At 39.2% G+C, this 26,861-nt stretch overlaps 1 protein-coding gene across 8 annotated transcripts in view; it reads right to left on the bottom strand.

Moving 5' to 3' along the window:
- RAPGEF4 (Rap guanine nucleotide exchange factor 4) overlaps positions 1 to 26,861 on the bottom strand; it is a 157,214-nt gene that overhangs the window by 50,805 nt on the left and 79,548 nt on the right. For 7 of the 8 annotated variants that reach the window (XM_055812472.1, XM_055812470.1, XM_027786322.2 and 4 more), the window contains 4 exons: positions 5,294 to 5,347; positions 4,887 to 4,993; positions 2,891 to 3,012; positions 1,204 to 1,387 (listed from right to left, as the gene is read on the bottom strand). In XM_055812472.1, the coding sequence (XP_055668447.1) occupies positions 1,204 to 1,387; positions 2,891 to 3,012; positions 4,887 to 4,993; positions 5,294 to 5,347 (467 nt within the window). The remainder of the gene's footprint in view (positions 1 to 1,203; positions 1,388 to 2,890; positions 3,013 to 4,886; positions 4,994 to 5,293; positions 5,348 to 26,861) is intronic. The other variant, XM_055812471.1, reaches the window with a different exon arrangement.

Raw genomic sequence — 26,861 nt, forward strand, 5'->3', positions numbered from 1 at the left:
GGCACAAGTATCTGATGACACTTTTGAAACTAGATGCTTTTATCAGGTTTTGGAAAAATGCCATCTAAATGAGCTTACAATCTAAACAGACAACACAGAGACAAGAAAGGAGCGGGGGAAGGATAAAGACAGGAATAGAACAGGAGCAAGCACTTGTGTTAAGCAGATTCAAAACATTTTTAGTATAAAAAAGTTTCTCATGTAGGCAGAGCCCACTTCTATCATACAGCAAAGACAAACTTTTCCAATGGCCTCAAAGGAGCAGAATCCTGCTTTGTGTATGTATCTTTCTTGATTTGACCCTTACAAGTAAATCTTCAGTGAGATGAGTTTAAGTAATTCATTACTCTCAGTGTGCTTAATTAGCAGTAAAATGTGTCCTCAGTGGCCCTTAAACACTACCTGCATAATGAAGAGGTTGCCTTCAATGGAGGGTCAAACAGAGTTTATACTGGTTGCTTTGAAGTCACTATAAAGCTGCCTATAAAAAAGGCCTTTAGCGCAGTTTTCAGTGTGACCAGAATATATTGTTGAAAGGATGGTTAGCCCACCGATGTGTGAAAGGACATGATCTGATAGCTATGAAAAGGTTAGGCAGATATCCTCTGTGGCCTAGGTACAGAGAGCATGTGTTGATTTTATAACAATAAAAATGGATAAATAAACCCACAGATCCACATTTCACACCTTGCCAGCAAACCGCAACAGGCCACGTCCAGCCTGTCTTAATTCAATTAAGTTCTATCAAGAATAAATCTAATTAATGCCTGCCACTGACAATTGTACTTGAAAGGTGCCTGCTGCCACCCTACCACTCTACTCACAATAACTGAAAGCAGCATAGTTAATTGAATGGCACATCTACACAGAAAGTGTTAACAGAGCAGGACTCTTCTGTTACCTACAACTTACTTTTGGGGAGGCTCAGAAACAAGATAAAAAATCATAATGTAGCATTTTCCTCAAGGTGAGTATGATGGCATTCAAAGCCTTTGATGGTGATTCTCAACACACAGTTCAACTTATAAGCATTAATAAGGACTGGAAATGACTTAATACGGACTTAAAAACTTCAGAGACCGAACAAACTGGCACTGAAGTGAAATAACTGGCTAAAAGATGCCTGACAATAAATGTAGATTTACCTTGTTTCCATGTCACAAGGAAGGCTCATGTATAATATTAACTCATTAATGTGCTTACGGTTTTCTAAGAATCATCCTCATGTGAGCATCTGGCCCAATCTGAGACAGAAGCAGCATAGTATCCTGCAGCTCCTCATCACACTCCTTTTTCTCTTCCTCAGTTGGTAAAGGGGCATCTTCCCGCTCATCATCCAAAAATCGGTAAAACAAGTATTTGTCTTGAAAGTGGTGTTCCTGGTCCACTGAGAACAACACAACATATGAGACACTAAGCTCTCCTCATTAAATTTAACCTTGTAGAAATTTGTGTAGCATCATATATATCACAGTTTTATTAGTTAAGAAGGGAAGAAAGCTACAGAGAAATTGCAAGATTATGAAACACCTTCATTTCTCACATATATCCAAATTATGTAGCTTGAAGGGTACACTTTTAAATTGTGTACTACAAATGCTTTCTAAAAGGCTTCTATATATGTGTGTTGTGCGTGTCCCGGTTTCAGCTGGGACAGATCTTATTCTCTACAACATATGTATGTGTGCATATACACAACATGCATACATGTATACATACATGCGTGTGTTTTTTTCTTATTAGATCTGGTTTTGTTTCAAACCATTTTATTTAAGCAAATAATTCACACTGGGGAAATGGTTACATCATCAATTTCTAAGAGGTGTTCCCTAGTACGAACACCTTACCCTACATGTTTCAGACTGGGCTAAAAGGTAACAAAAGCATTTAAACTCTTTCTGATGTACCAGAAACGTACATCATCAGGATATAATCCCAGGGGCAAGTTCATCGACCTGTGTCGTGGTGGAAGAACTGAACTGAAAGACAGCCAAGAGAAGAACTTTATCTAAAAAGAGGCTATGATATGGTAAAGGACAAGCCCTTGGTCTTCCAAGCAAGTCAGAGTGATGTTGAGCTGGATACTATGATGCAGCTTGCAACTGGGAGTTCAAGGGAATATCTGGCAGGAATTAAAGCTAAAGCCCTTAGGGTAAGGAAGCGGTGGAAACAATCTGTCTTCTCAGCATGGAAATTCCTCTCTGGGATATGGGAAGCACAACAGAGGATAAAAGGAAGTGTACTGTAATAGAGGAGCTCTTTTGAATTTAATAAAACTGTACATGCACAGCTTCAAATATGAATATTGCTTTAGAAAGCTACCCTTTTGAGGGCTATAATATCCTGTTACTGAGTAAATCCTGCCAAATGAAAACTGAAAATCAATGTAAAATACAGTCAGAAAACTAACAAAATCCCAGATATCTGCACTGGAATATTTGGAGTGCTGAATTTGGGAACCATTGCAAATCCACTAAAAATCATTCCAAAATTATGGATCCGAGTACAAGTGCTCACATTCACTTCCAAATGCTGCAGATCTTTGATGAAGATCAGTTTTGTGTATGGTAATACATCTTTTGGTTTTGGCCTGAGTGCTATCCAGCTCTTGCAATATATGAACAAGTCAGTGTACTCCTAAGTATCAGAGTTATCATTATAAATTGTTTGTTTACTTTTCAATATTCTCATAAGTTAAAAAGGTATATTGGTAGCAAGATTCATGGAATACTGTCTGTGTGTTGCACCTGCATTTACGAACGAACAAGCTGTTCTGCAGCATTTCTTTTGGGCTCATGATCCCTTTGTTTTTCATGAAAGAGATCTAGAGAGGCACTGATGTCACACGTTGCCCATGTTTTAGTAAAGATGCTGATTTTCTCTATCTTACCATGGTTAAGAACACCTTCTTCCAGCAATACTTGCCACATGCCAACAGCCTGGGTTCGTGAATGGACACAAGGACTTTGCTGCATCATCCAGTCAACTAGTTCCGTCCCCACACAGCACTGCCTGAAGGACAAATGAATAGATAGAAATGAAAAGGCAGCTAGCCAGAGAGCGATCACACGCTGTCTGCCAAGAACAATGGTACCTTAAACTCTGTCTAACCTTAGTCAAATCTCGCTATGGAAAACACAATACCACCATCTATGCGTACATGCTTAAAATACCAGTGAAGGTGTTCAGTTTTGAGAGGATCACCTCAACAGAATAACAAGTGTTTTGGGAAATGCAAAGTTCAGGGGATCAGATTGAGCCTGTGGCACCTGGTATAAGACCTGTTGCACCAGTGCAATAACCTCCAACCTAGATTTCAAAGAAAACCTTCTCCGTATACCATGGGAAAGCAAAAGCCTCACGCTCTTCAGAATCCTGTGTTAAAACAATCATCTAACACTGTAAAAGCTTTGCCAATGAGAACAGCCTCCACGGGAAGAGTGGGTGTTATGAGGGTGTTCCTCCATTTGTAATCAAACTCTGCCCACACTGTATCTGGGGACTACTGGTTTGTCTACAGCATTTCTGAGGCTCTGTCATGGTAGGTGCTGGTCACCTCGCAGCTCCTGAATGACCCACAGGCAGACAACAACAGGCCTCAAGGTCTGGAGAATGCCCAAAGAGGGGGGAAAAAACCAAAAAGCCACATGGTCAACTAAATAAAATTTTTTGTCATACTCAGCAGAACAGAAGCAAATAAGCAATGGGATCAAACCCATACAAATCTGTAACTGATCACACGCAGAACAGAGAGGAAGCTGGCTAGTCCTTCTAGACAGGCTCTCGTGGCTCACAATTCATGCATCACTTTCGGAGACTAAGGAAATAGGTAATACTGAAATTGCTGAAATTGAGCTGAAATAATGCTCTTCCAATTAAAATCCCATTTTGATGACAAAACTTTCTCTCACCTGGACCCAATCTAAATTTTGGCCTTTCATATTTAAAAAAAAATCAAAGAGAGAACAGTAAGAGTTTTTCCCAATTATGTATAAGATAAAAGATAAGATAAGACCAGCACCGGTCTTCATTTATCATACATGCTCTTTTATTCTTCTGGAACAATGAGCAATGGCATATCATGATATATTCTCAGATTAACTCACAAACTCCAAACACATTTTGGACTGAAATATGGAAAATCAATGCACTTATCTCAAAAGCAGATCACCAACATTTTGATTGACTATTTAGAAAAAGACATACTCAGAGATTTTAAACCAATTTTTATTTAAATATACTCTAAATAATGCATTAGATATTTGATTTAAACAGTAGAGACTAAAACAAATTGATTGTTTCTTAAGCCAACATAGATTCTGACTCTTTGAAGTCATATTACTATTCTACAAGTGCCATTGTTATCTCATTTCAGCAAGGCAGTGCTGCCACCAGCAGGAAGATAAGAAAGCCTGGCAATACACTGAGCAAATATAATTTTAAATAGAGGAGAAAACCTACATAAGGAATGTTTCTCACCAGCTGAATTTTCAGAACTCGACGCTGAACAACACTGCTGTGGCAATCAGTACAGTAACGTAATATATTAATGAACTTTCCCATTATCTCTTACTGTTATACAAAGAGAACAGAATCTACATTTTAACTTGGTATTGCACAGAATATTCCAGCTAACTATGCTATTAACTTTGGAAGAGTTTTTGAATGTGAACGCTCTGTTCACAATCATGGACTCAATTTCCAGTCAAATTACTTGAGAAAAGATTTACCAGGCCCATTAAAGACTGCATAACATCCAGACTCAAATAGCATCACAGAATAATTTCAGACCTTTTGAGACCTGCAAGTATGGCAAGGCATAAATCACAAATCAGAGGATGGCAGGCATAAAAATTCAGAGACCTCTATACAATCAGCTCACACACCTGTAAGTCTTCAGATGGTATTTACGATCCCTTATCATGTGAGGTGCTCGGGACAGAATTGTATTCCGCAAAATCTTTCCAGCTCTGAGGATCTTTTCTGAAGGAACCTTGGTGATCATGGAGAAAAAAAAGGGACCAAGACACAGATTTTAAACTTTCTGCAATCTCTATACTGCTTTCTGCAAAAAAACCCCACAAGTTCTCTTTTCCCTAAGGTAAAAGTCCTTGCACAGATGCTTACTTTTGCAGAGCGATGTAGTATTTATTCAGGATTTTAAGCCTCATATACTTATCACATCTAACAGAAAGCCTTACTTCAGCTGATACACATCACAATGTTGGAAATAGGAGTTATTTCCATTTGTCTAGCAGCAGCCTGGCTCTACAGCACACCTATGTCCTATTACCTGTGTAATGGTTTTAGTAGGACGTTGTGGGATGTGAGGTTCAATAAGAGGTGTCTGAAAAATAAAATGAAATTAAATGAAATACATTTTTAAAGGTTGAACGGTAAAATAAAATAAAGACTGAAATAAAAAAACTGAACAAAGAAGCTGTTAAAACAAAGAATGACACGTAAGTCCAAGTTCTGCCCAGGGCACGCGCGTAGAAAAAGCTCTCTGAAGACATCCTGGAGATAAACTTTGCTCTTAAAGCTCAGCAAATTCAAACAGTGACATGACATGTGAAGATGAATAACAAATGCGTGTTAAACTTTCTGAAGTACTAATGAAGTGTGCAGTGGCCAAACATCACACCAGATCTGAAGCTACGCAGGCATAGCTAGCTCTTCTGCTTGCTGGTTTTGACCCACAATGGGCATGAAAGCATTCCTCTGCAGGTGGCTGCCTCCGCCATTCAGCCCCCCCCCCCCCCCGAAAATCTCTCCTCCTTCAGCACCTTTTCCTGCTCAGCTCTCTTCTCCCTTACAGCATAGCACAAGAAACCGCAATAAAGAAAAGCTCTGGCCCCACTATCTGTCTCTTCTAAACTATCGTGAGGCCTAGCTGGCAACCCTCTTATAGCCACCCTCTGAAATGCAAGAGCATGCAGGCCACTCGCAGAGACCTGGGTAAGGACTTTCACAAAGGGGCTGGTGAAGGAAAAAGCAAAACGTAAAGGCGGTGACTGGATTCTGCAAAGGGAAAAGTGAAAGGTAAGACTATCGGGGCTACAAGAGAGAAGCAGGGAAGGAGGATAAAAGAAGTGGGAAAACAGGCATGTAATAAACACGTGAAAGGAGACAGGAAGCATATAGCACAACCCAGAGGAGAAAGGAAAGTAAAGGGTTAAAGGACAGTATAAATGGAGACAAAGGAGAGCAAAACTGTTCAGCAGTTCAGCTGCTACCTCAGGATGATGAGAAGATGTTTTGCTTTGTTGGGACTGGTAGTTAACAGCATGGACCAAATTTACTTCTAGTGAGAAATGCCAGGAGACATGACACAAGGGCTGGATTTGGCTGGGATTCTGCGCTTGCCGAGAAGGCAGATCATGCCAAACACAGAGGTTTCCCACCAAGGCAAGACCTTGCACCTCGGCCCGTGGCAGCCACGGGTCCCTTAATCCACACAGCAAGGGCAGGACACCGGGTCAGAAGTATGTGTGTGGTGAGACACACGCCATGTACGGCTGGGTTGACGGGTATCAGCTTTCTTAAGCTGGACATCTGTTTGTTAGCTCCCACAGGGCTTTAATGATGTGATAAAGACCTTGTAGTAATCAAATAGTGCTAGGAGCTACAAATGCACCAGGAGACTATAGGTCAGACAGGAAGGGGAGAATGAGGGAAGCACATAACAAAAATCAATAAAGATAAGATAATCTTAATGGAGAAGCCTGTATATGGAAAGTAATGCAAATGGTTTTTCATTTCCACTCCTACCTTACAAGAAGTCTCTAAAAAGGCAAATCCATACAATTAAACTGGGATTCCTGATTTTTCTCATTGATAAGTCAACAACTTTTCAAAGACTCATTTAAATTACAAATATTTCTGTCCCACCAGAACAGCCGTAGAACATCTCTCAAAGTTTCTTGGTTCCTGGTACTATGTGGAACATGATTTAGACAGTCTACATTTGCAGTTAAAGCATGCTATGAATAGCAATAAACTTTTGAAAGATGCCTCTAATGCAAAGAAACCCACTGAATAACAGTTTCAAACAACTATATAAATAAACAATGAAGTCAGAGATATCGCTCTGAGTAGTAATAAGTTTTCCTTCCAATTTCTTTTTAAAGGATTTCAAGTCCTCATCAAGCTCTATGAGACTGAAGGTAAATATATACTTAAATGGTTGGCTAAATTGGCATTTAAGTCACTATGAAAATCATTTTAAAATTCTATGCTCTTAAAAGATTATTTTTTTAAAATCAATAAAGCACAATATACTCAAACTAGCTTCCAGATTTTATTTCTAGTTAAGAATACACTTGAAAGGAGATATACAATGTGTAAGACAAAACATAAGAAACTTTTACAGCAATAGACTAGTGAAAATGAATACACATTTTTGTTCATTAAGAGTTTTCGTTAAGCTGCAACAAAAATGCATAAAAGTAGTAGGGGAAAAATTAATATAGATGAAGATTTGTCAATAAACCTCCCATCCTAATAAAAAAAAAAAAAAAAAGAAAAGAAAAGAGAGCATTTAGAGGAAATCTGATTCAACCCAAAAGTACAGAAAAAACCCAAGGTGAAAGCTAAGGTGCAGCACAAGAATCTGCAGAAAGCAGCAGGAAGGCTTGTTCACCTACATTTGATCCTGACCAATACAGAAGGATCAGGTGCAAAGACAGAATGTAACTTGGGTGAAGGTGATCATGAAATGGTCCCGTGTCAGAACTTTACAGAAGGAAGTAAGAACATCAAAGTGGAAACAATGGTCTAGGAAGAAAAAAATTCCATAAAACCAGAATACTGATAGCTAAATTCCTAGAGCAGGTCATGGGGGAGCAAGTGTATGGTAAAAAGAGTTGAAGAGAGCTTGCAGTTACTTAAAGAAACAATACTAACCACACATACAATATATACTAGCACAGAGCTAGAAGGTGTAGTAAAGGCTCAGCTAATGAAAGAGCTTTTCATTGAAATACAAGAAGGAAATGCACAGAAAGCAGAAACTAGGGGGTTTACAAAAGGAAAGTATAAAAAAATAAATTGAGTAACAAATGACAGAATTAGAAAATCAAAGGTATAAAATGAGACAGATCTACCAAGAAATGTCAAGAGGTACAAAAATATTCCACAAGTACTTTAGCAGTAAAGCAAAGAAAATAAAAAGCATTGATCTACTGTTCAACAGAAGGAAATCTATTGACAGACAATTCAAGAAGGCCAGAAGCAGCTGATTTATTTTTTATCAGTGTTCATTAGAAAGATCAGTGGCAGACACATGGCTAAGTAGTAGAATGACAGGAGTAAAACCTCAGCCTGAAAAAACCAAAAGAATGATTGAGAAAAGATTACATAAATTAGCTATTTCCAGATTGGCTGGGTTTGTAGAATTTCATGCAGGAAACTTGAGTAGCTTGAAGAAACTAAAAGGTGGTCAGCAGCCACCTCTGACAGCTCCTGGGGCCTAAGGAAGGCAGCTGAAGACAGAAATAAGGGAAAAGGAGGAGCTGAAAAATGTCAGCTTAAGTTGTCTGCCCAGAAAAAAGTCCATTTGTAAGCACCTGGAAAAGAACAGGGAGATGAATCACGTGACGTGTATTAATCAAGAACAAATCATGCCACACATCTCATTTCTTTCCGTGACCGGGCAGCAACATTGATCAATTAGGGAAGAAACAGTAGATTTTCAACCCTTTGCTTCAGTAAAAATTTGGCACTGTCTCATAAGATATTCTTTCCTGCAAAGGGCAGATTAAATTCTTTTAAAACAGGCGCAAAGTCAGCTAGAAAACTGTATTTTGAAAGCCATTACCAGTGAAGCTTAGTCAAACTGGCAGTCATACCAGGTCTGTCCTGAGCAGCATTCTCAAGAATATATCACATCTGATAATATTAAATATTAACACAGGATGAAGTAGAACATACACTGATTGGTTCTGCAGGAGAATTCAGGACTGGAGAGACTGCATGTACATTTGGGGAATAAGTTTAGAGTTTGATACAGTTTTGACATTGGTCTGAAAAAATTGTGATGCTGTTATGCAACACAGGTAGTGCTGACTACTTTTCTGAAGCAGGCAGAATCAGCTGTATAAAGACAGGGTAGGGAACAAGTGTCTTAGCACAGTTCCATAGAAAAAAGAAATAAGGTTTATAATAGTATTAAACAGAACTGAATAAGCCATGCCATACTTGTGTGAAAGCAACCAATACTGTACTGAGACGTAGTAACAGATTAGATACATAATGCAGTTCTGCTTCAGTCAGCCTTGGTAAGATCTAAGCTAAAGCAGTGTGTCTCACCTGCCCACCTCACAAGCATCTAAACCAACTGGACAGAATTTAGAGGAGAGCAACAAGACTAATCAGAAAGCACAACATAAATAATCGAAGTTGTTCAGCTAAGGAAAAATCAAGTCTTAGCAAAAGTGTGGTAAGAATCTTTGGATTTAAAAGGCCTTTGAAAAGAAGAAAGAAGTGACCTAGTCCATCGTGCAGAGACCAGGAAGAGATTAAATTGCTGTAAGAGAAGTTCAGGTTAGGCATCGGTGAAGCTTTTCTAACAGTGTGGCCAGTGAATACTGTCACAGATTGCCAGGGAGGTGTGGTTCCTCCATCTTTGGAGGCTTGGGAGGATGCCTAAGGTATCTGTCAGAAGTGACACAGTGATCATGAATTGTGCATGTGGCTCAGAGGTGGACTAGAGGCTTTCCTGAAATACCTTTTAGCCTCACCATGTGGCACCACGCCATTTTTGAGGACACCCTTACGTGTCTAAAATTAATTCAACCACAAGGTGGTGCCTGAACAAGCCCCAGAGCAGCAAACCTGGTCTACAAGACAGAAAGGCAGTCATTCCTACTGACGAACAATGTCGTTGTCATCCAAAAGACATGCCCAGCAGAGAGTCCCCTCAAAGTTACAGCCTTTCAAAGCCAATGCAGTGAACTCTGGCTGCACCAGCGACGAGCTGCAACGCAACAGGGCTTGGACTGAGTTTGCTACAGAAAGGCCAGTCATGCTTCAAAGGCGGAGAAATGTAACGTCAGTTAGTTTATAAGAGATACAGTGATCCAGGAACAACTTCCCGTCAGAAAAAAAAGGATTCTGTAAAGGGTCGTACCTTAGGATAACAGTCACAACTTGACTGAAGTCCAAGAAATGTTTTGTAAGTCTACAATCTCAGCTCTCCCATTAAGGGATGCTTAGAAAGGACTTAGAACTAACTCACCCTGTAAAAAAGCAGAGTGAGAAGATGTTTGATTACCTTCTTAACAGATTATGCTATCTGTGAAGAATTAATGTGACTTAAGTACACACATGTTGCACAGAGGTGTATGACTACAGCTACTTGATAACCACATTTTTCAGAACTTCTGAATAAGGGAAAAGTTATCATGTGAACAGCCCAATATGCAAGCCAATTAGAGCAGTTTACAAATTATTACCCATCTCCTGGCCACAGCAGTATCAAGCATACCTGCTCTTAGCCCTCCTTCAGCGTGAGATAAAGCAATACAGCAGCATTATTTTGAAGCTTTAGCTACTTCATGCCCTTTTCCAACTAGTGCACATGACATGCTGATGCCCCCATAGGGGAGAAGGTGCATATGGGTCTGGAGGGTAGAGAAAGGAAGGCTGCAGGTGTTAGTAGGGGGAAGCAGAAAATTATTATAAGAAAGTGTAATAAAATGGCTTTCAGCGTTAACATTGACAAACTCCATATCTGAACATTTATGCATTCACATTCGTATCATTCAAACAAATGCTTCATGAAGCCAATGACAAAACTCCCTAGTTAAACTGGGTGAACCAGGTAAAGTAACAACTTTAGACTCTATTCCTTTGAAGATTCCAATATTTATGCATGAGAGCAATACCATAGATTTAAATAGGACTATTCATGTGTATAATTATATGCACACATTTAATCACTAGAGAAATAGGCCTTAGATTTCAAACTATAGGGCAAGGGCTGCCTTTATTTCTGTGCTTCTTACATCACTGAGCAAGCCATATGCCAAAAAAGAAATAATATAATGAATGACAAGGTCTGCATTTGTCAAGTCACTTGAATCTGCTAAATAAAATCCAAGAACACCTCTTATAAAAATACATTTTTCTATTCCCCTTGTTAAATAGCTGTAAAGGGATGATTCTTCTGAGCCTTTACATATGAATGAATGCTTTAGATCTACAGCAGTTTGGATCTATAGAACGAAACGACGGAGGGGACCTAACTTACTACTCTCAAATGTTAACGTAGGAGATGTGTATTGCAAAGAACTAAGATGAAATAAAACAAAAGCCAATGAATCATGTTTTTCCCATGACCTCAGTGTAGCTCGTCTCTGAACAGAGAACAAGTTTTGGTATTTACTGGAGTTAAGCATGGCATGTGAGGTTACCAGGGTGATCGGCTAAACCTGTGCACTACTGTTGATCCCTTTATTTCCGACTGGGGCACTGAAAAGAATTGCAAGTGACATCTGTTTTCCTCTGACTGCCAGCGAATCCAGAAGAAACAAAGGACAAAAGCCACACAAGTCGAAAGGTGGCAGCAGCAACAGCCACATCACTAAGAGATCTGTTTGTTTTACATCCTCAGTATTTACTGCTCATTGGTGATTTAGGGCCTAATCCAAATCCCACTGAAATTACTGGTAAATCCCTAACTGACTCAATGGGTTTTGAATCAGGCCCATAGCATCTGATGATTCTCTTAAGTGTATTTCAGGAAGCAGAGCATCTTTAGCTCTTACCAATTCCAAATGACTTCTGATGATTGTCATTTATGAAAGACATGCTTGAATATCCTTGTACACATCTCCTGAAAGGCTATCAATGCCCTAACTGGTTCACATGGGAGGAAATAAAACATACAAAAAAGCATTCCCACAATAGTGGTGAAAGTATAACCAGTCAGTAAGATACAGCTGACAATTAGAAAAGGTCCCCACAGCCCTCCCACACAATACCTCCTGCTTCTGCTCTTATGATTCTTTCTCAAATCTGTATGTCCGTTTCCAAACTGTTGCCTTTTTTTGTAATACATCATCTATCTGAGCTACTTCGGACCAAAGGCATAGATAAGAGCTCCAAAGATGAGGAGCCTTTGTATAGATGATTTTTCCCAATATGAATCAGTATTTCCAGTGCTACAGGATAACCATATAGCAGAGAGAAAGCTGAGCATACAGTATAGCTGTGGGAGTGCATTTCCAGGTGGAAAGTAGTCTTGGATAGAGTATCCTGAAGTCAGTACCATTGGTCCTATTTCCATCTGCAGAGAGAGAATGTGACTATGCAGACTGCAGCAATCTCTGCTAGGATGCTGCAGGTAAGACAACATACTTAGTGAATGCAGCTTACTGCAAAACATCAGAGAAGCAGCTGGCCAAAGATCCTGTCATTAAAAGGTCCTTTGAAAACTATTTTTCTCAAAACTTGAAGGAAAATGTAACCAATATTGTAGGAATTTCTGTGCTCTGTTAGCCTATGCTGGATCTCTGGAGTAGCCCTATGTAGAACATGCTGATACACTGATCAATGCTTGTCATCAGAAAACAACCCAAGTCATGACCTCTAACCAGCCCCCCAGGCTGCATGGTCCACAAGAAACCTTGGCACACACTCTCTGCCACAGGGACTTCTCATGGTTGGGATGTATACATAACAGTCTTTGCCCTTATTATCTTCTTAAGTCAAGGCAGAATCCCAGGACAAAGTGAAAATGTGAAGTTTATAAAACAGTAGTATCATATTCAGTTATAAAGAATGTTGACATGGAATCTTCCTGAATACCTGGTGGCATAATTTTGCTTTGATCATCAACTATTTCTACTATTGCCTTGGGGAAGCATAAATGAATTGTCATTGACACTGTTACAGCCTAAATATACAGGCACAAAATCCGTTTCCCTATGCCAAACAGCAGCATTAATAAACATGATTTTAGGTAGTTTGAATTACTTCCCATCTGTAAGCTAAGGGAACAGAATCATCAGTTCAATCATTGAGCAACCTTAGCAAAACAACTTACTCTTAAGAGTTTCTGATGCCCACAGTAGATTTCCTCAAGCAAGATACAAAAAAACACCCTACAAGAAACAGGGCTGTTGCCAACACTCTATAAGAGGTAGATTTTCCTTGCACAACGTAGCAGGCCATCCTCTTTCAGTCATTAAAGGATCTCAGCAGAACTTTACATTAAGCCCTTAGATACTCATTACATTAACAGGCTTAAAAGTCTGATTTGAACTAGTCCCAAAAATACAAAGGTTTTTCATGCCAGCAGGCAGCTGAGCAGAAGTGGACACTCTTCCAAGTGAAAAGAACTTGGACAAGAATCCCCTAATCTACCAATACAAATAAAACATATACATGTTGAAATTTTTTTGCAAATCCAAAGCAGTCATGAAGGTTTTTTTCATTTGTTCTTGGTTTTTGTTGTTTTTTTTTTTTAACTTTCACAATTACTATGCTGATAAAAGCAAACATTTCAACAATCAAATTTGGTTTTTTAACCTAATTTAGGGGATAGGTCAGAAAATTTGGGAAACTGCATGTAAGAAAGAAAATCCAAAGAACAGCAATTAAATGCAAAATATAAGGGAGTTAGTGGTACTAAAATTGTAAGGAATAAAAAACTTAGATGCTGTTTTCTATGCTTTTAAGCTTGTACTTGAACAAACTGAACACTAGCAGAGCACACAAAAACTGATCTGCTGCTTATTTGTGACACTCGAGGAAGTAACCGATGACATACTAACTACATCAAACATTTTCAGTTTGTAATCAGTGTAGACTGGTCTGGACATGCCACCACCCTCTTACAGAAGACAGGACAGAGTGATGAAATTCAGGTTAATTTCCAACCAAAGTCTTTTAAAAATGAGAAAGAGAAAGATATGAGGGGAAAAAAATACTCTTGATCACATCAGAAGGCAATTACTTCCCAAATCCAGTCTATAATATTTTCCTTGCTCACCTTTGTATGAATCCCTTTCTTCCTTGTACTTTTCTATATCATCTCTGTCCTACCTCCAATAAGCCTCCCACAGATCTTACACAATAGTGTCCCATAGGAGAAGGAGAGCTTTTAACAATGAAAGAAAGGCATATAATTAGCTTTAGGGATTTCTATTGAACTCACACACAGCCCACCCTCTCTGTTTACAAGTATTTGAAAGGAGGTTGTAGCATGGTGGGGGTCTGTCTCTTCCCCCAAGTAACAAGTGATAGGACAAGAGGAAATGGCCTCAAGTTGCACCGGGGGAGGTTTAGGTTGGATATTAGCAAAACTTTCTTCACCAAAAGGGTTGTCAAGCATTGGAATAGGCTGCCGAGGTGTTGTAGTCGCAATCCAACTCAGTCAGCCTCACACAGGGTACCAGTTGTTGCAGCACAAACTAGTAGGCTGCAACAAGGCTTTTACCATTGGTCAGATTCTACTAGTCCATGCTGTTTCTCCTTCCTCCAGAGGCCAGACCACACTACTCCTCCATCCTACCGCCTCTGCCACAATCCTCAGTGCTATTAAACTACTTAGCAGGACATCATCCATGTCAATCAACCCACTTGCCCACTGGCAAGGCCACAGCTGCATATTATCAATGATAATCAACCCACTGCCTTCATTCCTCTACACCGAGGGAAGTAGTGGAGTCACCATCCTTGGAGGTATTTAAAAGACATGTAGATGTGGTACTTAGGGACATGGTTTAGTGGTTTGGCACTGCTGGGTTACCACTTGGACTTGATGAGCTAAAGGTCTTTTCTAACCTAAACAATTCTGTGATTCTATGTTACAAGGACTGAGCTCTGTCCAACCCAGACCACCATATCTGCAGGGAGACCTCACTACGCTCCTCTAGAAGACAAAAACTGTGGAAATAGAAATGCAATCATCACTACCATGCTGGACACATTTCAGTGACCTCTTTGCTATCACCTCAAAATGTATTTAGCAGCTGAGAGAACCAGCCTGTGCTCCCCAGCACTCTCCACGAGACAGCACTGGAGCAAAATGCCTGCTCACATCTCCTAACTGGAGAAGTCCAAAACTGCCAATGACTGACCTCACAGCAAGTCTGTAGGTGACTTAGCAACACTTTGCAATTAACAAAGGACAAATTACTCAGAAAGAGCACTTGTTTCTGCTCTTCATCTATGTTTACCAAACAATGCAAGTATCAAAAGGACCTGTAGCCAGTCTAGATAATCTAAAATTGTATTACCAAAGCATTTTCAAACCACCCATGCTCACAAAAGATAACCATACAGTTTCTTAAGAAACATCTGTGAGCAGCAAAAGTGGGAAGCAGGGCAAGGTATGAATGGAGGAACACACAGTCACAGGGCTGTTCGCAAAATTAAGGAACATCCACAGAAACAGGAATTAATCACATTTTAAAAATCTTCTGAGTTTCATAAAACTACAGCACCTGTAATCTAAATACCCATATATTTAACTAACGAAACTAAGCAAAATAGACTAGTAGAAAGGATCAGTAGTTAAGACAGCTCAGTTTTATTCTTTTTTTTCTGACTACATGACCTTGTGCAAATCACATAATCACACCATGTTTCATTTTCCTCTTTTTAGAGAGAGGAATAGTAATAATTTCTACCTTTGTAAAACACTTTGAATACTGTCAGTAAATGGACTACTATCAAAATATTCAGAGTAATGATGACTGTTTTAAAATCTATATTCTTTAAATGTAATACAATGTGAAGACTAAGCTGTATTTTAAAAAACATTCTAAAATTGCTTTTCTTTAGTAATCTACATGTATTAATAGCATAAACAGGAAAATGTGTCCCTTTAAATTCTCAAATACAATCTGTGTAGCAAATTTATTTTAGAAAGTTAAATTGAAATTGCATTATTAACACTTCTACAATGTTTATTTGACAAACTGTAAATGTCCATCCTTTTAACACAAAATGATTCAGCCATTACCAAAAATGATACTTCACTGTGAATGTCAAAGGGAAAAAGAATATTGAAACAGACTATGACCAGTGCACAAAAACCCTGAGAACATGGCTAATGATGTCTTATTTTCCTGTCATTTTTCTACTTCCCCGCTACAATGAAACAGCTGCTATAACTACACTGCATGCACTGAATAAAATGCCAGAAAATGCTAACTCTGCTGTGAGCATTCCCAATATTCTGACAGAGGTATGACTACAGTTGTCATAAGGTATCTCAAGCCAGCATTGTCACGGGTTTCTCTGCTGCTGCATTTTTGTTAACCTATAAAAGAATGAAGCATTTTTTTCATTGTTTCTCATGAGAATTCCTGGTTTCTCGGTATCCATGGTTTTAATAGTATGTTTACCTGAAATCATTTACTTCTTGAGAAACAAACTATAAAGATGAAAAAGTATGGTAAATATTAGGCAGCAAGGTTACTGGTTTTTAAGACCTGCCTCTGACCCATGCTATAGGTACACAACTATTCAAAAGGCAAACTAAAGGGAAGTTAAACGTTAATGAGCTTCTGGAGGTTTTATTTAATTTGTTTCCAGATACCTTTATAACTTCTGCACACATCTCCCACCTCCCAGGAGGCATGCCTCTAGACAGGCAGGATGGGCTCTCTTGCACTTTGATTACAGCCAGATGCCAGAACTGCCCTCTGAGGACTAGGTGGTGAAATTTTAGACGAAGTGGTTTCATGCCAAACATAAGGGTGCCAAAACCTGGATGGAGTGTGAATTAGTGGGTGAAATTGTGAACCTATTAAAATCAATGGTAAAACTCTTGACTTCAGGGTAGTCAAAACACCACCCAAGTGAGGCAAGAGCACCTGTCTCCTGGGTGACAGCGGTTTATGTATTGTGTGACCCCAGCTAGCCATTCCACCTCTGAGTATTTCAGCTTCTCCATCTGTAAAATGAGGATGACAGTAACTACTCACATTTCTGACAAGTGATGAGAACGAGCAACTAAAAACACTGCTGAATGCTGCAACTGAAATCCTGGAAGTGTAGTGTCTACAAATTCATTCTAAGCTTTTTATAATGGTTTTTAACACAGAAAGGAAAAGTCATCAAAGTGAGGCAGGGCTAGAGGGCATTGAAGGTTGCCTCCTGAATTCCCTGGGGAGGTCAGCAACAAGGTAAACCCTCTGGCAAGCGGGGAAGAGAGGTTAATTTAAACTCATTTTGTGTCTCTTCTGGTGATCCCACATTCCTTATTCTCCAAGTTCAGGACAGTGCATTGTGTGAATGTACATGAAATGAAGAAACATTGAAGGAGACCGGCACATCTGCCTCAGATTCCAGCTGCCCTATCTAGTCCTCACTCTTCTTTCTGTCACCCTTTTCAGAAACGAATTTTTGCTAAAAATGAAACTGAGAAGGTATAATCTATCAATACCCCATCAACACCTTCTGTTATCCTACTTCACAGGAGATTTTTAATGATCTGTATTGGTTTCCCATCTTCACAGAATATATTTATTTAAAAAGGTAAATTATTGTTTCTATATTATGTGAAAGTAAACAGAGGAAAGAAATCCCACACTGATGACTAGACCAGAACACATTTTTAAAAGAGCATAAACATCTTCTTTCAGCCAAGCATTTCTTTTCTTGAACAACTTTAAGTCTTCTGTCATAAACATAAAAACCATTCAAGCACTTCTGTTTAATTTACCTATTTTTGCGTCAGTGGAAAAGACAAGCATACTGCTCTTGGCAAGTATCCACAAAACAACCTTCTTATCTTCCTTAAAACTTCTATTTCCCATGATGTCTACAAAAAGCTTGTCAAAGTGGAGGGTGCTGATGTGCTGACTGCTACCTATGCTGCCTCATCCAAGCCTCTCAGACTGTGCAGTTTATCTATTGGGTGGTTTTCAAAATTGGGTTGTGGTCTTGTTAGGGTAGCACCCTTCTTCCTAGTGCTTCCAACACAAGATACAGCTCCTGTGACTTGTTAGCATTGCCACAGCTCTGCTAACCACAATGAACCTTCATGACTGGACAGATCTAACCAAAACAGAAGGGACCTGGTCACGAGGGATAACACGCATCTTCTGAGGACAACCCACTAACATCATTACCTCCTCCTGCTCTGAGGGGACATCATCACCCAATTTAGTAAAGAGCAAAGTCCAACAGCATACATTCAGGGGGAAATACTGTCTGTGAAGGGCAAGGACTTTTCTTTTTCTTTTACAGTAAAATCCAATTGTAGTCTTACATACTTAACTAGTGTGAAATGAAGCTCAAAGCTGTTGTATTAGTTAATCAGTTAATTCAGAGGTCTTCACATACCTTAGTGGCAGTAAATGTATTGATAAAAAACATACAAAGGTATTTGGAATCAAATTATTAGTTCTGAACAACATGGATTAATATGCACTTTTTTTCACATTAATTCCATAATGCAATGGGAATAATCAGTAAATAAAATACAAACATTGAGTTAATGTGCATCTGTGTGAACAGTAGGTATTCCCCCAGAGAACAGTAAAAGAGTAACAGTATTAATTCCTGTCAACCTGAACAAAATATAATCAGCACTGGAAAATAGTAGATATTTCATATTTGTAAATTTGTTCTTTCCCTCCTCCTAACTTCCTACAGAGCTTGTAGTTGCCTAACTTGCTATCATTTAAATCAAGCCTGTTCACATTTGATCTTACTGTTCTGAATTTCAGCTCATCCTCCCTGATAACTAGTGAGGGACAGACGTTTCTAAAGCTGCTTCTGTTGCTAAATGAATCTTTCTTGCAACTTGAGAAAAAAAATTGCTCCACCAATGCACACAGAAAACTGCAATAATTAACCCAAGACTGATGGAAAGGTGAAATTACTCTACCTGCATTTTCCCTAGCTAACCACATCTCTTTACATCCCAATTCACCATAGTATGTTTCTGAAAGAGATGACCTCTTTTTAGCTCTCTCAGTATGCAGCCCAAGCTGTGTAAATTCTGTGATGTCTGGCTTTTAGGGATATCACAGAACCAGCCCTGTCCTTGTGAAATGGAAAGGGACCTATTGTATGTATTTTGTAATTTATCCCCTTTCTCCTATTTCTCTTTAATGTTGGCTTTAATTTTCACATCATCGCTAAAAATATTGCTTTGTCCAGCTGAATTTCTGTCCCTGCCATCTGTCAACTACTCACCTCCTTTTTAGACATAATCCAAAAATCTTCTCTGGCTTAATTGACTCTTTAGTGACTCTTTGTGGGCTGTATTCTTTCTAATAAGGACTGTTGCAGTATGTTAAGGAAATCACAGTGTGAAAATGTTTGCTGTTCCAGAGAAGTTTAATTACTGTAATCCAAAACAGCTTGCCTGGAAATACTGAATGTACATAGAGTATTCCCAGCTAACTTATGTTACAAAAAATATAATTTGTGCAGTGATGTAGGAATCTTCAGCTTCTCCATGACAGTTGGTCTAGGAGACTGTCTGGGGGAACGGAAGATGCATCCTCCCCTGAGGAATTTCTGGTACAGTGAAGTCCAATATTATTGCAGATTCTCCTGTGTCTGTACTACCACAAGGTCACACAGAGCTTTCCAGGCAGCAATCCAGGTTCTCCACCCCAGACCTCATAGCAGAAAAGCCAGACAAAACACAAAAGACAGCATTTCAAGAACACTGACTGTAACACTGAAGAAACCGAACAGACTAAGTAGCATTCAGGAGCTCTAGCAAGGCAACCTCCTGATTTTCTTCTCCTTCCTCCTTCCCCCAGTTTGGATCAGTATCAGGAAGACAAGAGAGCCATTCTATTACACAGGCCCAGGACTGCTGTGGAGCAGTCGCTATACGTTTAGTATAAGCAATGCCAGAAACCTTACTGTTAAGAGTTTTGTCGACAGGTTTTTCCAACATTGCTCTGGAATCTGTAGCAGCTAACACTGACACTCAGCAGAGTGTGAACTGAACCAGGGGAAACAAAAGGGGAGGGGTGTGTGTGTGTGTTAGGCTCCTTTATCTTGTGGACCCCTATAGTTTTGCCAGTAAAGATGAGGAACCTTATGCAGCAAGTAACAATAGGCTTTTCTTAGGTTCATTTCCCAGATTCATTTGGAAAAGCTGCCAGAACCCAGCAGCCTGCAGACCACAAGCTGAAAATCCCTCATCACACAATTAAAACAATCCAAGGCCGGGGGGGGGGGGGGGGGGGGGGGAAGAGGGGAAGAAATATTTGCCTGGATCTGTATGTGTATTACAGCAATAATAAATTGTTATTTATACAAATAATACAAATTTGTATTTAAACACAGGAGACTGTATTTCTTTTGTGATTTAGCAGTGAACTGCAATAGAGCTGCAAGCTGCCCTGACAAAGCGATCCCCTGCCAGTTGTCCCTCTGCTTCCCCTGCAGCTGACATGGGCTGGCAGAAATGCCAGGTTTGGGGCAGGAGAGAGCCTCAGCCTGTAGCTGACAGGCCTGGTAGTGCATTATGCAGAGGCCAGATGTTTAAGGCTGCAGACAGTTCACAGCAGCCTCAAACAAGACCACTGTGGTCTATCCCCTCCTTGAACTCCACACCCAGGCTCTGCCCTGTTGTGTGCTGGCCCTGGCCAGGAAGCTATTTTTCATCCAAAACAGCAGAAAATTAAGCTCATATAAAGGGTGTTTCTGTCAGTTCTGCTCCCTTACCACCACCAGTCAAGCAGGAGTGTCAGTGTGATGGAGGAGAGAGCACATGTAGCTGGATGCAGAGAGAAGGGATGTCAGAGAGGGGACATGGGGGAGGACAGGTGCCCTACAGTCCCAGTACAGGTCACTGGAAGCTGCTGTAGAAGGGCAGCCACAGCCCTGTGGTTCTCCCTGGGCCAAATGGCGCTCTGCTCTGGGAGATGATGCTCTCACTATCTTCCTATTGCACAGCCACCCTCTCCCACCTCTGTTCCTGATGTAAATGCTGGCCCTCATGCTGCTCTAAGATGGACTGTGTCACAAAACAGGTTTGGGTGAAAAGTAACCATCTGAGCCGTTGTGCAAAAGCCTACAAGGGAAGAGTGGCATGAGAGATGATGTTTCTTCAGCCCACTCAGATTCATGCATTTGAATTTAGCTACTTCCAAGAGTGAGGTTGGACAAAGCAGTACTGGGAGGTTTACAAAGAATTAATCATAATTCTCCCCTGTTAATCTACTGGCTCTTTCTCCATCCAGTTCATATTTAAGGTTATTATACAAATTGTTTATATAATTTAATTTCCTAAGATGAAAACGAATGTGGCTGATTAATCCTAATTAGAAGCAGTGTAATAACTGGTAATGGAAGTAAGACTAATCTTTTGGGTTTGAGGGGTTTTTTTCATTTATATTTTGGAATCTAAGTTATATATTTTTCTGGTAGTCAATTCAGCTATGTGTATTTGTATTTCTTCACTAACTGTTATCTTTAAGACAGCTGTATCACAGATGATATAGCACACAAACATCAAATATGTTCACAGTCTTGTGCCAAGCTCTCTTCCAGAAGGATATTTACAAAAAGAATAAATAATGAAAAGTCAGAAATCATAAATCTTTAAATACCTGAGCAGCACTTGTTCCTTAACCATCACTGGAGATAATAGTCCTAATTACCTTTTTGGCTCTGTCGTAGATATCAGACATTTTTGCCTCAGCAATTCTAACTCAGAATGGCTCTAAATGAGCACCACAAGCTGAACGCTTGGTTTGGTGGTGTTGCTCTTCACGTGGAGCCAGCACAACAAGGCTCCTGTTCTTAAGTAGCTAGCACAAAAAGAAGAACAAAATCACTGGACAGCTTTTCTCCACTATTTATTAACCTCTCAAATTTTTGTCATCTGTACACAGACAAAAAAAGATGCTGCTAAATGATCAGATCAGACACATTGATTACTTCTTACAGACTCAGAACTATAATTGACTTTGTGGAATACCAATTTCCAGCACACGTTGTAGGACAGGCAGTCAAAATGCTCTGTGAGAGATTATATGAGTGACTAGAATGAATCTGATTTTAAGATCCCTGATCCAATTTTTCTGCCAAACTTGAGAAAATAATTATAAGATTCAAAAAAATTCATTTTGCTGTTTCAAATATAAGTGCCAAATGTGTTACTTGTATACGCTTGACTTATCTGAAGACATGAACCTTGAAAAGGACTATCTTTTTTTCTCAGTATAATTACTTTCTGCCTTTCAAGTGCAAGAGATAAATGGAGCATACGTGCATGGTTTTTATGGGTTGGGACAGAATCACAGAGAAGACACAGCCAAGGAGCAGGAGTCATCAAATGTGACTCCGCAGTATATATTATCAGACTGCCCTTGCCAGCACTGGCAGGTAAGGCAATATGCTGTTTCCCCAGACAACTGGAACTGAGAGTGATGCTGCTATTGAAAGAAGGTCCCATACCTACTCCACAATATTGAGTACTTTACAAATTCTAGTATTTTCTAATAATTTCTGTTATTTTTACATTATTTATTTAATTTATCTAAACTGTGATAGCAACAGTTATTCTGCTAGGCAAGAGGAGTTAGAAAGGGAAAATATCTCTTCAGCCAAACTGCCCTTCCCATACTATCACAAGCACCCTTTTGTGCGGAGGTTAGTAGGGAGGAGGTGAGTACTTGCTTACTCTGCTACCCTGAAGGCAGCCAACAGTGTGAGTTAGATCCCCACCAAATCACAAGATCAATGAAGAAATATGTATCACTTAGTTTTCCATTTGTCTACTGATTTCTGAAATTCTTCCTCCCATTCATAGTGTCTCTTAGGATTATCGCACCAAGGACTGATCACAATAAGGTCCTGCAAGAAAAGTCACTTGAAATGTGTGAACACATATAAATCCCATGCCTTACAATGTTCTGAGTAAACCAGCACCTTTCTGTCTGACAGTCACTCCATCTCTTCTGTGACTGCAAGCTCAGCAGAAGCCTTCATCCCTCCTTTGCATCACAGCACCCCGCACAAACAAGAATTGCAGGGCTTTAGGATACACATAAATTGCAATAAAGACTGACATAATATTTTTTTTTTAAAGCAAGAGAAGTGGAGACCACCAAAATAACAGTGATGACTGCTTGAGGGGACTGTTCATTCAGAATTCATATTAATATTCAGATGTAAAGGTCATGCAACTAAAAACTCATATAGTTTAGCTTTAATATTGACTTGAGTATATGGATTGTTCTGCTGGTAACAGAGGTCTCTCTCTCTCTCTCCCCCAAACCTCTCATTCTCCATTTTTCCCCCCTCCCTAATGATAAAACCCACACTACACTGATTTGGATCTTGTAGGTAGTTTCACCATGACTCAGAAAGTCATTACAGCACTTAAAGAAGGATAGATGCAGACACACCTTTCCAAGCTCAGTTTTTTATTCCGGAGCAAAGGGCAGCGGTTGCTTCTGAAGTTTTGCAGCTTTGACAGAAAAGGGAAGCCCTGTCTTCAGGTGGTAACAATTCAACTGTGCTGTGCTATCGGACACTATTCAGTATCCTTCCCATTTCAACTTCTCCCAAGATAAATGTGTCAATTTGTTTATATTTTAAAACTGAAATACACCTACATATATTTAATCCTCTGTTGCTAAAATGAGAGTAAAATTTAACATTAAGAATACTCCTTTAGCATCTGTAGATTGCAAAATTCTGCCCTTTTCTACAAAAAGTTTAATTCATCTACCAAGAGAAGTCCCGTCTCCATCTCTTACCAATCTCACTACCATTGCAGACAGATCTATTTATCCTTAGAGCTGTCCTTAGAACCACCACAATAAAAACTCATTGTAGAAAGAAAGGACCATGTTTTTTCTTCCAAATTCATGGAAGGGCTTCAAGGACCAGGGATCTTTGACCTGAATCAAGTACACACTGAAGAGAAGTTATTTTGACATGTAGACTGGTAAATACACAGCAACTTGGACCAAGGATTCTGCTCTTTTTCTCCACAATGCTACTAATTTCTGTATAATAATAGATCAAATGAGAATCACTAACCCAATCTGCAGGTTTCGTATCGGGACTACTCTGGCTAGTTCTGTACTCGTCAGATTGGAGCTCAATTATATCATTAGTTACAGCATAAGAAACTGTTGCCAGTAGGAACTGCCATTAGGGTCTCCAGAATTCAGGGTACACAATGAAATCATGGGTCACAGATATTTCATAGATTATCAGGTAGCTGAACAGGGTAACAGAAGATGGGGTGGTGCAAGTGCAAGGTTTTCTTTGAGGCATCGCTACTCACACTGGCATTTAGAAGGGAAACCTACAGCTGTGTATCATCTCCATATGGCTGGAATTGGAGATACCGATGTACCAAAACCTTCCCTGTGGTTCTGCAACAATTTAGTTTATGCAAAGTCTACTTATGTAAGTCAGCAGACCTACTAACAATTTTGTTTATATTAAGGAGCTCTGATGACATATAAAGACCTTCACATTTTTCATGATGAAGTTCATTACTAACATATGAAAAATGTATTTTTCGCAGACTCCTACTCATCTCACACTCCTGTCTTTGTTATCTCTCCTGCCATATGCTGTCACCATGTGACTCATTGCCAGGGACTATATGCACAGCCCCTGCACTAGCCAAATTGTTACAGGCTGCGATAATGATTGAACCCTGAGCACTTCCACTTAGAGTAAAATGAAGAACGTGAACAGACCTCTAAGCAAATTACTTTCATATATGTGAAATTGGTGCCAAAATATCAGAGCAGCCCCTAAAAGTAATTGGTACAGTTAGGACTGTATGAAGACATTATTTAGAAATGTTTGCACATAGTGCTTTTATGCAATCACGTCAAAAACAGAAAATGAAAGGGAATTATTTTTTTAACCTATGCTAACATTGTATAGTAGAACTGACTCTGGCACAGAGCCCGAGAGAGGAGAGGAATTAATGCACACATACCACTGGACAGTTATATAAACCATCCACATAGAAAATCAGTTCTGATATAACACAGTTTTCATATGCATGTTGGAGACGTTAACACTTCCAAACAAACACCTTGTCATTGCACCTTGCTAGAACACTGCCTGCTTTCCTGCTCTATCTCTCTTTTTATTGTTTCTTCTAGGCTGAAATTTTCATAAGCATGTGAAACATTTCCCTTGGCATTCTGCTAATGCTTTATCAAATTCCACATTTGACAATCTACCAAATATGTTAAAAGATAAGTCTTCTTCTCGGTCATCTGGGAAAAATAAATTGAAATATAGGGAAATAAGAGGTAAAATTATTTGGTTTATTGCTAGAGTAGCTAATATGGTGAATGAACATGATTATTAATGGTGTCTTGTGTAGACTCTTCAAGGCTGCCATGTCATCTTTAAAAAAAGTATACTTTCGAATGCCCAGAGCCATACTTAAGTGCTGGAAGATTGAAATGAGTGAATGGCAATGTTGAAAATTGCAGTATTTTGAGGATTAACACTTAGATTATATCATTCTCTGTCAACTGAAAAAATCTTTTGGATATAATTTTATTAAATGCATTTAGAGTTGATAAAATAACAAATCATGTTTTCACAATCACTCAAATTATTTAAATGCATAAAAATCAGTACGGCACCTAAGCCTTGTTAAAAATTCAGTAATCTACATTTAGATTACACCAAATTAACCAGGGAAGAATATGGACGAAAAGGTGACTTTCAGAGGAGTATTTCAGCACATCCTATAGTAGCTTTGCTATACAAAATACCTTCAAATAAATCAATTCAAATAAGCTTCCAGTCTAGACCATTTGGTCATTACATGAAAAACAACAAGGGGACATTTCAGCCTGTAAACTTCACAAACTTGATCCATGTGTTTCTCAAATATTCGTGCACTAGGGGGAGTTCCTGCAACTCTTGATGACAATAGAAATCCAAAGACTTAACAGAAATAAAGCATGAGTGAGATTTCAGCAAAAAGACGTATTGTTTACCTAATAGCAAGAATGACTGTATGAGTTTGTACAACTTAATCTGCTTATATCTTCTGCGTTCAGTATGGTTTCATCAGTACAAAGGAGACGAAGAAGCACTTTTCCCTCTTTCAGGATGTATGCTTTCAATGAAGGCGGAAATTTATGTAGGTTTTAAACAGTCATAGAGATTAAGTTGTACAAAAAGAAAGCTAGCATGGGTTTTGATATGAGGTGTTGTTTTAATTGAGTATGTCACTGGAAAAATATATGTGAGCAGGTAATCAAAGTCTGTACCTTAATAAACATGAAGAACTGAAGTCTGTACCATAAACATGGATAAGAGGACTTCATTAACACTGCTCAGTCAGCCTCCATTCTTGAAATTCTCTGCTTTTGAGCACTTAATTTTTCAGCCTTCCTTTCAAGCAGAATTATTTAATTTTTGTGTGTGTGTGTGTAGGTGCAGTTTCTTGAGGACGTTGGGGTTCTTTTAGCAAACTGCAATATGGAGATTCCATTATGAAAAACAATATAAAACTTCAGCTTGGATCATTAGCAGGATTAGGACTTTTTGACTACCAGCTACTTGAGTAAATTGAATAATTGTTTTTAATTACAGATTTCTATTCCTTCTGTGGATCATTCCTGTTATCTTAGACATAGCATCCACAGTTTGCAAAGGAGTTTAAGACATTTACTGTTAGCAGAAAAAAACATTCAGCACCACACTCCATCGCAAAGGAGTAGTTCATGCTTTCAATGGGTCTGTCCTCTGTTCTTCTCCACATTCGTTCCTGTGCCTCTACAACACATTTCTGCAATGCACTCTTCTTTAAAACTATCACATATCTCATGTCTCCAGAGCTGAAAGGGATATTTCTTTACTCATTTCCCACTTGGGCACCAGTAGGGGGTGAAAAAGCACAGGGAAGACAACTGTTTTTCAGT

This window comes from Falco peregrinus, chromosome 8 (assembly GCF_023634155.1).
Source record: "Falco peregrinus isolate bFalPer1 chromosome 8, bFalPer1.pri, whole genome shotgun sequence".
Taxonomy (NCBI): Eukaryota; Metazoa; Chordata; class Aves; order Falconiformes; family Falconidae; genus Falco; species Falco peregrinus.